This window comes from Chinchilla lanigera, unplaced genomic scaffold, assembly GCF_000276665.1.
Source record: "Chinchilla lanigera isolate Chin_1 unplaced genomic scaffold, ChiLan1.0 scaffold00135, whole genome shotgun sequence".
Classification (NCBI taxonomy): domain Eukaryota; kingdom Metazoa; phylum Chordata; class Mammalia; order Rodentia; family Chinchillidae; genus Chinchilla; species Chinchilla lanigera.
Genome location: NW_004955536.1, coordinates 1238073 through 1248779, shown reverse-complemented (window position 1 = coordinate 1248779; position 10707 = coordinate 1238073). Strand labels below are relative to the sequence as shown.

The 10707-nt window shown below is 56.8% G+C and overlaps 1 protein-coding gene across 1 annotated transcript; it reads right to left on the bottom strand.

Moving 5' to 3' along the window:
- Positions 1 to 3275: 3275 nt before the first annotated feature.
- Nkx6-3 (NK6 homeobox 3) lies at positions 3276 to 7670 on the bottom strand. Its single transcript, XM_005410525.2, has 3 exons — positions 7018 to 7670; positions 5355 to 5524; positions 3276 to 4269 (listed from the first exon to the last, which is right to left on the bottom strand). The coding sequence occupies exons 1-3, from the start codon at positions 7397 to 7399 to the stop codon at positions 4030 to 4032; spliced, it is 792 nt and encodes a 263-aa protein (XP_005410582.1). The 5' UTR covers positions 7400 to 7670; the 3' UTR covers positions 3276 to 4029.
- Between the last annotated feature and the right edge of the window lie 3037 nt (positions 7671 to 10707).

Here is a 10707-nt window from a genome sequence, read left to right as displayed (position 1 = left end):
CCCTCTGGTGGGATGCCATCAAGGAGCACAGCACCATGGAGGGGAGCAGTGGAACTGCTGGGGCACACTGGGTGTCCCACCGTGGGAGGAGTTAAGGCTTGGGAGGATGTATGCAAAGTAGGAATAGGCTGCAGGGTTGATCCTTGGCTGTCCAAAGGCCAAGATGGTTTTCTCTACAAACTGAGTATTGGTGGCAGTCAAAACTAGTAAAGATAGCATCCTTTTCCATGCCACAGCATTGGTACATGCATCACAGTCATGTTTTTCATCCTTAGTCAATATAAACACACCTAGATGAAAATTGAAGCAATATAGCTTCAAAAGTGCTTTGGTTTCCCTAATCTTTGCTATCAACTTTCAGCAGCCTCATGGCGGAACTGGGTGTGTTTCAAGATACTGAGCTGATGTCAGTCCCAAGCTAGGCAAAGTGGTGCTTGCTGCCAGTGTGGGCTACATGTACCAGCTCCTCCCACACCCGATGGGCATTTCCAACTCTTTGGTAGGCAAAGGCTTTGTACAGGTGGTACTTATTCTTTTGTGTATCCTTACTACGGTTACGTCTTTATAGCTATCTTACTAAGGTTGCTGTAGATTCTGAACAAGTTTTTTAATGAGTTTATTTTCTGCCATGCACTGTATGTGTGAATCTGAGCCTCCCAAATAGCTTTCCCCTTTGCTGCCACTTTTAGCTTGTAGCCTTTGCTATGCCTTGCCATTTGGGTGAAACAATCAAGTAATTGTAATGATGACAGGGAAAGCTGGTACCTCATTCGTCAAGAGATAGAAGTGGCTGCATGAGACCTGCGGGGTGCCACTCTCATGGGAAACTTGCAGGCTTCATGTTTGGCGCAATGGGCACAATTCCAAGATAAGCTGAGGTGGAGCGTGGAGGCACTAACATGACTTGGACACCTACTTGTGACACCATGTGACACCAGAAGCAGTGTCAAAATCCTGTCTCCCAACCAGGCATGAACTCCCCACTGGGGTAATAGAGAAAAGCACCAGACCATCACTGACTCCTCAGGGCCAGTATCAGTGTGGACAGCAGCCAGATTCCTTCACCAAAGGTGCTGGGAGTGTCTTATCTTGTTTCCTCACCAGAAGTGAAGACTAGTAAACCAGTTGGACTGCCTAGGGAGGCTGGACTCTGCCCAGGTGGGAAGGTGCTGACTGACAGGCTAAGGTGTGGGTCTGGAGAGGGTCTGGCTGGGCTTCTCTTGTTGTGGGGAGGGGTCTTGGAGAGCCGAACTGGGAGTTACACTCTCACACTATTGTCATCCAAGTCTAGTATCAGCAGGCTTAAAGGCACTCCCAGCTGTGGGCCCGGTCCCATCCTCTCACAACAGGAGGAGCAACTCTGGCCATCTGACTCCTGCTGTGCTGTAAGAGGTGCACATCAGATGCCCACAGGCTTCAATTTGACGTCCTCGCCTTTTTCTGCGCATATTTTACTGAGCTGAGAGCACTGCTGCTGCACAATGTAGTGCATATTATTCCTGTGTAACTTTTCTGTGCTCATGAGGTGCAGGCTGCCATCTGTCAGGACTAAACTCCTCCCATCAAAATACAGGTAAAATCCTTCCCTGCCGCCGATCAGGACTTGAAACGCAGGCTCGTTCTGGAAAGGTGAGTGAATATTGCACACCACTCCCTATATGCAGCCATCAGCCTGCTGCTCCCAGGCTCCCACTCGTGGTGGTCTCCAAACACCACTTCAGCTGTTCTAGAGCTCTTGAGGCCAAGAGGAGGGAGGTTATATAGACTGTTCTCTTCACTGTCACTCTGCTTTAATACTAACTCCAAACGACTTGAATCAGACACGCAAGAATTATTGCTGTAATAAGTAGTTAAGAGTGTCATATGCTTAAAAATAAAAGGAAACAAGCACATTTGTAAAATGTCACAGGCATCTACTTCCATTCAGGTGATGCTGAACCCACATTAGGTCCATGGCCTCCCAAGGGGTTGTCTGTTGTGTATGTCCGTGGCTCTCAGGTCTACCGGAATCTCTCCTCTGTAGCCTGGGCTGTTCATGAATTCTCTGGTTGACTGCCCACCCACTGCAGGGCGCACCTCCTGACAGCCTAGTGAGCAGCAAGCTCCCCCCTGGGGCTCAGAGAGGCCCTGCCTGCCCTGGCAGGGCACAGAGAGATGGAGAGTGCTCCATCCCTACATGCTGTTCCTCTGGAGGAGGAGGGCCACCTGCTAAGCTGGAGAGTCTTGGAAGAGTGTGGGTTAGAGTCTCAAAGCAGTCTGTTTCTTCCTGTCCCATCATCTGGGACCACTAAAGGGCTCACAGAAAGGGGTTGCCTCCCCTTCTAAGAGGCTCCTTCTGTTCCCTATTGAGCTGCCCTACAGCCTGGACACTCCTGCCCTGGGAGCCTTTGAGATGGGGAGGCGGTATGCACACAGTCATGGGGTCAGCCCTGTTTTCAGCTCCTGGGCCTTGGGTGTGAGCACAGATCCCTGTGCCCTTAAGGTCTCAAGAATGGATAGCCCACCAGGGAGCTGCCAGGGCAGGAGATGCGAGGCCTCAGAAACTGTCCTGGAAGGGCCTCTTCCTACTCCTGTGACTTGATATAGGAACTTCTGAGCCTCATAAATCAAGTCAGCTATGTTGCACTGTGATTCAGTTACCTTCAAAAGCCTCACCTATGAGCGTGTGAGGCTCTTGGGGGACATCCAGAAGTAAACATAACACCCATGCACTGAAAGGAATATGGACCTCCTAGGTTTCTAGAGGGGCCACTGGGGACAGCCCAGGCATTCCACCCAGGAGAAGTTAGTAGGTGTCCAAGTCATGTTAGTGCCTCCACGCTCCACCTCAGCTTCTTCCTAGTGCCTGAGTGGCCTACAAATAATTTCCCCCTAGGCCAAGAATTCCTGGAGGTCAGGGACACCTTGAATTTGTCTTAGCTTTCTTGGCACATGGAACTGTGCCTAGCACACACCAGTGAGATGGAGATTGGTCTGGTCATGTGACCATCAGTGACAGCTGTAGCTGGGCTGACTGCACCTGGGAGTCAGGACACCAGCTACCCCACAGCTGGCACAGCTGGGCACCTCCACCCCATGCTGTGACTTATTCCTTCCACAAAAATGCAGGAGCCATGGCAAGGTTTCTGGGACTTTTATTTGTACTCGTGGTATTTTTAAAGCCAGTGAGGATGGGCTGACTCATGGCCCCTTTGGGGTGCACTCCTGTGTGGCCAGCCCCATCCACCTCCCCCAGCCCACCCACCCCACCTGCCAGTAGCTCCTGTCACCTGGGGTGTAGAAGACAACCTGTGCTGGTGCCTTCCACTGGCTGCAGCTCCACCCCCAGGCCAAAGGGTGATCCCAGGAAAGGGGGCTAGTCTGTCTGGGGCCTCCCTGCCATTCTCCCTGTCTGGTGCTCCAGCAGGAGAAGCAGGGTGTCTGGGGCCCTCCCAGCCTCTTCTCCCTTCCCCTCAGGGCATTCTCCTGTCCTGGGCCTTCCTGTCCTTGGGCACATGGGGTGCCCAGGGACTCTCAGGCAGGGCATCGCTCTAGGATCTCTCCTCCTTTCTCAGCCCACTGTGCAACCTCCCCTTTCCAGCCCGCGAGAATAAGGTGGACAGAGGGGAGGAAGACCCTGCAGCTCAGGGCTCAGTGGGGGCGGGGGTCAAGGTTGGACCCACGTGCTCTGCAGAGGTGGTTTTGTGCAGCCTAGATTATGGGATGGACTGATCCTGCACCCAGAAGAGGAATGCTCCTGGAGAGCAGCTCCACCTCTCCGCCTCTGGCCCCTGCCCTGTCCCCTGGTTCCCAGCAGGCGGCCCCCACCTGGGGTCTCAGCAGCAGGTCCTGGGCCCACCTTCAAGCCTCCCAGTGGCAGAGCCGTCTCCGTGCCTGGCGGTGTGCAGGTCTCCCTCCCCGGGAGGCGTGTGCGTGGTCACCCTGTCCTCCGCCCCTCTCCTCCCCGGGGCTTCCAGCCTCTCCGCTGCCAGGCGCGCGGGAGGGAAGGGCAGCCAGGCTCGGCAGGGCAGGACAGGACCGCACCGAGCCTCACGCACTGTGCGCGCCTAGGCTGAGCACCGAGAAGGCGGCGCGGTGCTTGCGGAGTAGCAGCCGGATCTTCTCGTCGTCCGAGTCGGGGTCCAGGGGCTTGTTGTACTCGTCGTCCTCTGTCTCCGAGGGGGCGCGGTCCCCTCCAGTGCCCGCAGCCCCCGGGGCCCGCGGGGTGGAGGAGGAAGGCTCCAGGGCGCTTTTCTTGCGCCACTTGGTCCTGCGGTTCTGGAACCACACCTGGGGCGAGAGGGCCGCCTTACCGGGAACAGCAAGCCGTTTCGGGGGCGCCCGGCGAGGGCTAGGGGAACCCTGCTCCCGCAGGGACCTCAGGGGCTTCATGGGGAGCGGGACGGCAAGGGGCGCATCGCTGGGGCACCGCAGTCCTTTCGGCTTGGCTGCAACCCGGCGGGGTCCCCTCCTCCTCCTTTGCTGTCTGGGGCCCTTGGTTAGGAGATGTTGAAAGACCCCGGGCGGAAGGGTGGGAAGGCTTAGGCTGGGTGCTGCTACACAGCAGTGGGTGCGGAGAAGTCCTCTGTGCCAGGGTTGTGGCTCAGGGACAGCGCTTGCCTAGCATGCAAGAGGCCCTGCCTTCCACTCCCAGTACTGAAACAAATAAGATTAAAATAATGAAATAACCGTCTCTCCTCTTTTAGCTTGGAAGCCCCTCACTGAACTTCATGAGTGGTCTCCTCCTAATAACATGCACATTGCTTGAGAGAGCTGAAGCCTGCAGATATCTAGAGACAGAAAAACACGCAAGAGGGGCCATGCTGTTTCCTCTGCTCTGTTCATCAACCTTCACACTTGGAGGAATCTGGCCGAGGAGCTGGTCCCAGAGGCTGGTAACTTGTGCAAAGCCCAGACCTGGGTCCCAATCTGCCCTGGATCCGTCCAGAAACCTGCGATCCCAAACCTGAGCTGGAAGCCTGAGCCGGTGGCTTCTGGCTTCCTTCAATGGTGTCTCTAAGGCAGTCTAGTGTCAAGCAGAAAGAACTTGTCTACCCTCCTAACCCTTCATGGGGGCCACCCGGCCACTTACATCTGATGTCCATTCCACCACCCTTCAAGGAGGGTGAGTGGAAGGAGGCACCATCATTTTAAAAATTGGTAAACTGAGGCCAGTTTCCTTTGCTGTCAGGTGGATCAAGCAGAATCCATTTCTAATCTGGTGAAGAGACTGCTGCTGCAGCAGGGATTCTGGCAGAGGTAGGGAAAGCGTGAGGTTGGTGTCCCACAGCTCAAGGAGCTGGGAGTGGCCTCCCTGTGCTGTCTCTGACAGGGGCTTCTCTGCAAGGCACACACCTTCTCTCACATAGACTCACCTTGACCTGTGACTCGGTCATGCCCAAGGAGTACGCCAGTCTCGCCCTCTCGGGGCCAGCCAGGTACTTGGTCTGCTCAAAGGTCTTCTCCAGGGCAAAGATCTGGTGCCCTGTGAAGGTGGGCCGGGTGTGCTTCTTCTTGTGGACGCTGTCACTCAGGGGGTCTGGGGCTGGCAGGCGGGAGGGAAGTGGGTTAGCAGATTAGCAAGGATGGGGCACCAAGCCCTGCCTGCAGAATGCCAGCCCTGTCCTGCCTCTGCCACAGGGCACAGGTAACAGTGACTGTGACCTCTGCCGTGTCTGAGACAACAGGGCCCGAAGAGGGCAGCCACCCAGCCTCTAGCTACTCAGGCTCACGCCTTTCTGTCTACTGTTCTCACTGCTCAGTGCTGCTGCCTCCCCCAGGGACAGCAGAAACTTCCTCTCTGTTGCAAGACACCGAGACAAGTCTGTCCCTTCATGCCAAGACCAGGATTGGCACCCTTCATCCACAACCATGGCCCAGGAGCCTGGATTCCTCCCTACTTCCTCCATCCTGGACCCCAGTTTCCTGTTTCTTTGAAAACAAGAAGTCTCCAGTCCCAGGGCCTACTTCCCTGTTGCACGGCCATGATGACACAGGGCACCTGACCTGAATCCTGTCTGCCAGGGCAACCTGTTCAGGAAGGAGCTGGGAACTACAGGGCTCACAGGAAGCAGAATCCCTACATGTCTGGCAACCCACATCCCATCTCCTCTTGCAACAGGCAGGGAGACTGAGGCTCTCACGCCTTAATTCACCACTGACTGTCTGAGCCATTGTTGAGTGCGTGCATGTGTGTGTGTGTGTGTTCAGCATTGAAGAAGAAAGGGTAAAGACGGTGTGGAGCTGTGGCAAGGAGAAAATGAGGTAATGGGGAGACAGCTGGAGATTTAAAGCATCCCCAAAATGGGGCTGTAAAATAGGTTCCAGTGTGTCACAGCAGGTCCAGGGACAGATGTTTCCATGGTTGGCTTCAGGCTCCTATTTCAGGAGGAGTTCCTGTCGTTGTCAGATCTGGGGACAGTTTTGGTGGCACAGGGATAGTTCTGGAAGCTACTGTCATTCTCCCTGTCCCTCTGGGTAGGCCTTGCCTGCCTGTATATGTTCCTGCCCCACCTCTGCTCCTTGACTGGACCTGGGCCTCCAGTTCTCTGAGAGCCCAGGCTAGGGGTGAGTGGGATGAGGATTTCCCAAGCCTTATCTGGCTCAGCTGTTGTTCCCGGAGCTAGACTGTTTGCTCCTCCTATTGCTATTAACCCCAGGGCAAGGGTGGGAAGGGGGTTCCTTTCTCCCAGGCAGGACCTCAGTGGGCTCTGAATGATTCCAGGTGTGAGTAGGCTCTTCGGAAAGCTGACACTATGGCAACTGTCCCCTTTAGAGGTGGCAAGGGCTCTGGGCATAGTAGGGAGGGGCTGCAGCTGGATGCCACATGTGTGGGTGGGCTATGTGGTCTTCTTGTGTCCCCAGGAACGTGCTAAGGTGGGTCAGGTGGGCTGAGGCAGGGGTCAGACAGCTGTGCATGGCACGGTTGGGTGGGATGGGAGAGGGGAGGTTCCGTGTATACCTGTGTCCAAGTTGGGCAGGCTAGGGGAGGTGGCCCCCTCAGTTCAAGAGAGCTGGGAGGGCTTGCCTGGTACTCACCGTCACCACACTGCCGCCCGCTGCGCCAGTCCTGGCCTGTGTCTGCCCAGCAGTTCCGGGTCCGCGTGGGGTACTCGTTCCCAGACTTGGGAAAATTACCCACCTGGGTGCCATAGTAGACCCCCTGGGAGCCAAGGCCACTGAAACTGGCCATGTGGGGGTAGCTGGAAAGGAGGCTGCTATTCGGCGTGGCCACTGGCCTGCTGAGGATGTCCGTGATTCCATGGGGGGTCCCGGCAGCCAGCTGGGGGCCCAGCCCCGGGGGGCTGAGCTTGTAGAAGGAGTTCTGCATGGAGTACTGACACACGGGAGCTTTCATCTCTGAGAATTGGGCCAGCGGTGTGTTGTTCAGCAGGAAGGTCCCCTGCAGGTTGGACTCCATGATCTCCAGGTCAGGCAGCGGGAAGCAAGAAACCCAAATCCAGGCTCCTACAGCCTGAGATGCCAGGCTCTGGCCCCGAGTGTCATGGCAGGTTTGGAGAGTCAGAAGCTGCCTGATCCTCTGAGTGCACCTAAAGAATCTGGTCGCCAGGCACCCTCGTCAACGACCCCCAGGAAGGTGCCACCGGCACCCAGCGCTCCTTCCCTCTTGCCTGCCCTGGCCTGGCCAGGGTCCTGCCCAAGCTCAGCACAGCCCCCTCCTCTGCTTCTGAGTCTGGGGATCCTCCATGAGAAGTTGAAGTTCAGAGAAGGGACATTTCCCTGATAAAGATATGGCCCATTAGAATACGGAGCAGAGACTGGCTGAGCTGGGTGAGCCGCGTTGCCATTGGTCGGAGCCCACACGGGCCTCACATTGGCTTTTCCTAGACAAATTGCACTTTGAAAGATTGACTGTAAAATCAGCCTGTGTGTGTGTGTGTGTGTGTGTGTGTGTGTGTGTGTGTGTAAGAAGCAGAGAAAGAAGAAAGAATGAGCTCTAGAAGCTCTGCTTGTTGCCAGAGGCCCCTAAGAGAAGGTGGGTGTCTGAGGTCCCTGGAGGCTTCTCTGCAGCTGCTCCCTGGAGTAAGGAGGCCAGGTTCAGGGGTGCCTGGCTTGAGCTGTCCCAGCCTTTCTCTCTGCATGGCTGAGGCCCCAGCCTGCTTCCCTTTCCTCCTGAGTGCCTGGATCAGGTAAGGGGGGTAAAATGGGATGCCTGCTTGTGGGGGGCCCCCTATCCTGACTTAGAGCCTTGTGGGGGCCTGCTGGGCAGACTGAGTCAGAGTGGGCAACTGAGGCAGCTCTGGAGAGGGTGCATCTTCCTACTTACTGTCCCTGAGAGGTTGCCCTCTCTGCCGTGGGGCAGCCTTTCCTGACTCATTTTGCTAGAATCGCTTCGGCATACAGGTCTCTGCTGGGGCAGTGGACAGTGTTGTCTGGCGTGAAATCTCTGATGCTGAGATGTCCCTGACTCAGTAGTGGAGCCATGCTGCTGGGCACTTGGTTGGGGTTGATGCTGCTGGGCACTTGGTTGGGACAGGTGTGAAACTCAGAGCTCCCACATACTGCTTTTCTTCACTGAATTTTTATAGCATACAAAGCACTGCTGGGGTAAGTTGTTGTTTTACAGTCAGGGAAACTGAGGTACAGGGTACCTGCTTTCTAGGAACTGGTGTAATTTTTGTTTTGTGTCCTGCATTCTTTCCTGAAGTTATTCTCTAAAAGTACAAGCAGGTGTACCCCTTGCCTGAACATACACAATGACAAAAATGTCTTGTGACTGCCCTGCCTCTGTCTGATGGCCTCAGAGCTGTCCTGACTGGGCCACGGGTTCTGCAGGGACTTTGCTAGCCTGGGTCTGGGATTTGGCAGTGGGGAATAAGAGGCCCTGCTGGCATCTCGGCCCAGGGCCAGGGGAGCCCCTTTCTCCCACAGAGCTGGACTCTGAGCCCCTCTTGTGTGGCATAGATGATTTCAGGTAACCCAAGAAAGACTTCCAAAAAGTGTGCAGATGCTGCTTTAATTTTTAAATTAAAGTGAAGAAAACTTTTCTTATGTGTCTAACTCGGCTTAGTGGTAAGCAGCTTAGCTGAGTCCCAAGGCTCCCTACCCCTGGAAGTGGGGTTGTAGAAATGCATTTGTTGTCCTTTGGGTCACATGGACACAGTGGGTGACCACTGACTGGGGCCTTGTGGGTCCTAGGAGAAGCTGGCTCTGGGGACCTTGGAACTATAACTTGGGCACTCCTTAAAGATAGAAACTTCTGAGGAAGAAAATCATGAAATACGATTCATTCTACTTCATGTCAAGGTTGACAAAATGGTTGTGTCTGGGAATCCCAGGATAGCAGTGGGAAGAATTCAGCGGCCACTTAATACAGTACTTTCTTCCATTTGGCAGCTGGAGAAACAGGCCAGTGGGTGCCCAGCTAGTTAAGGGCAGGGCTGGTCGTTCTGTGTGGCCAGGGCAGCTTCCGGCGTGCTGAGTGGAGGTAAGCCGGGCTCCTCCCAGAGAGCCGGGTCCCGGAGTTGCGGACACCAGCTCCCCGCCCCTCTTCCCGTCCTCATTATGGGGCAATCCAGGCTTCCGGGAGGAGGAGCGCTGCCTGGGGTACAAGCTTCCTTCTATCCCAGCCCTGGGCCCTCTACTGCCCAACCCAAACTTCACTCCTGCGCGGCACCTTGCACCCGGCACCCTGCAGGACGCACCAGGAAGGAGAGATGGCCGGCTGCGCCATGAGTCGGTTTCTTTATTAATGTGACATTTGTTCAGCTGGTGTAGGGACAATGGTCTATACATCAGAGTGGGTGGGGCGGGTGTTCTCCCAGGAACAGAGCGTGTGGGAGAGTCCAGAAACGATTCGTTTTTCATAACAATTAAAAAATCAAGGTCATTTCAAAACTTCTAAAAAGCGTCTAATGTGCAGACTGCAGCATTCTCTAGGCGTCGAGTGGAGATCCCAAAGTCCTCCCCTACGCAGCTCCTACTAGCAGCGGAGCACAGCCAAGCCGCCAGGGGCCGGGCCGGCGGGCCAAGCAGCCAAGCCAGACGGAGCAGGAGCCAAAGCGGGGCTGGGCCGCGGGGGCGCAGGAAGGTCGCGGCCCGGGAGCGAAAGGTACAGGCTCTGCCCATCGTCCGGCCTCGGTCGTCTCGGCCGTCTCGGCCGTCTCGGCCTGAGAGGCACCGCTGCTCCAGACACCGCGCTGCGGCCGGGCCTGGCCGTCCCGGCCGTGCACTGCGGGCCGTGCACTGCGCAGAGGGAGCCTGCGAGGCCGGGCCGCTGGGTCTGCCTGCCGGAGCAGGGGACGAGCCGGAACTTCCTCTCCCGGGCGCCCTTTTTGCTCCCTCACTCCCACAAAGCAGAAGCCGGCCCCGCCCGGCGGCCGGGAACGCCCCTGGCCGGGAGGCGCCGCCCGAAGGCGTGAGCTGGGCTCCAGGCTTGGCCCCGGGCCGAGGCGTCTGTGCTACTTGGAAAGTGTAGGGGTGTCCCGAGGACGCCCCAGAGCGGCCGGGAGGAAGGTGCGGGCCCGCGGAGCGCGAAAACAGCCTGCGGGCCCCCTCCAGGCAGGCGGGCGGGCGCGCGGGCCGCGTTGTGCTGATTGGGGCCCTCGCCGGAGGCGCCGGGGCGTTAAGGCTGTTCCCGGGGCTCCTGCCTGCGCACCCGCGCACCCGGCCCGCTGTCCTTCCCGCCGGGCGAGGGCTGAGCCCGGCCCACCTGCCGCCCCAGCCTGCGGGCTGCCTGGACTTCGAGCACCAAGTTGGCTCCGGGAG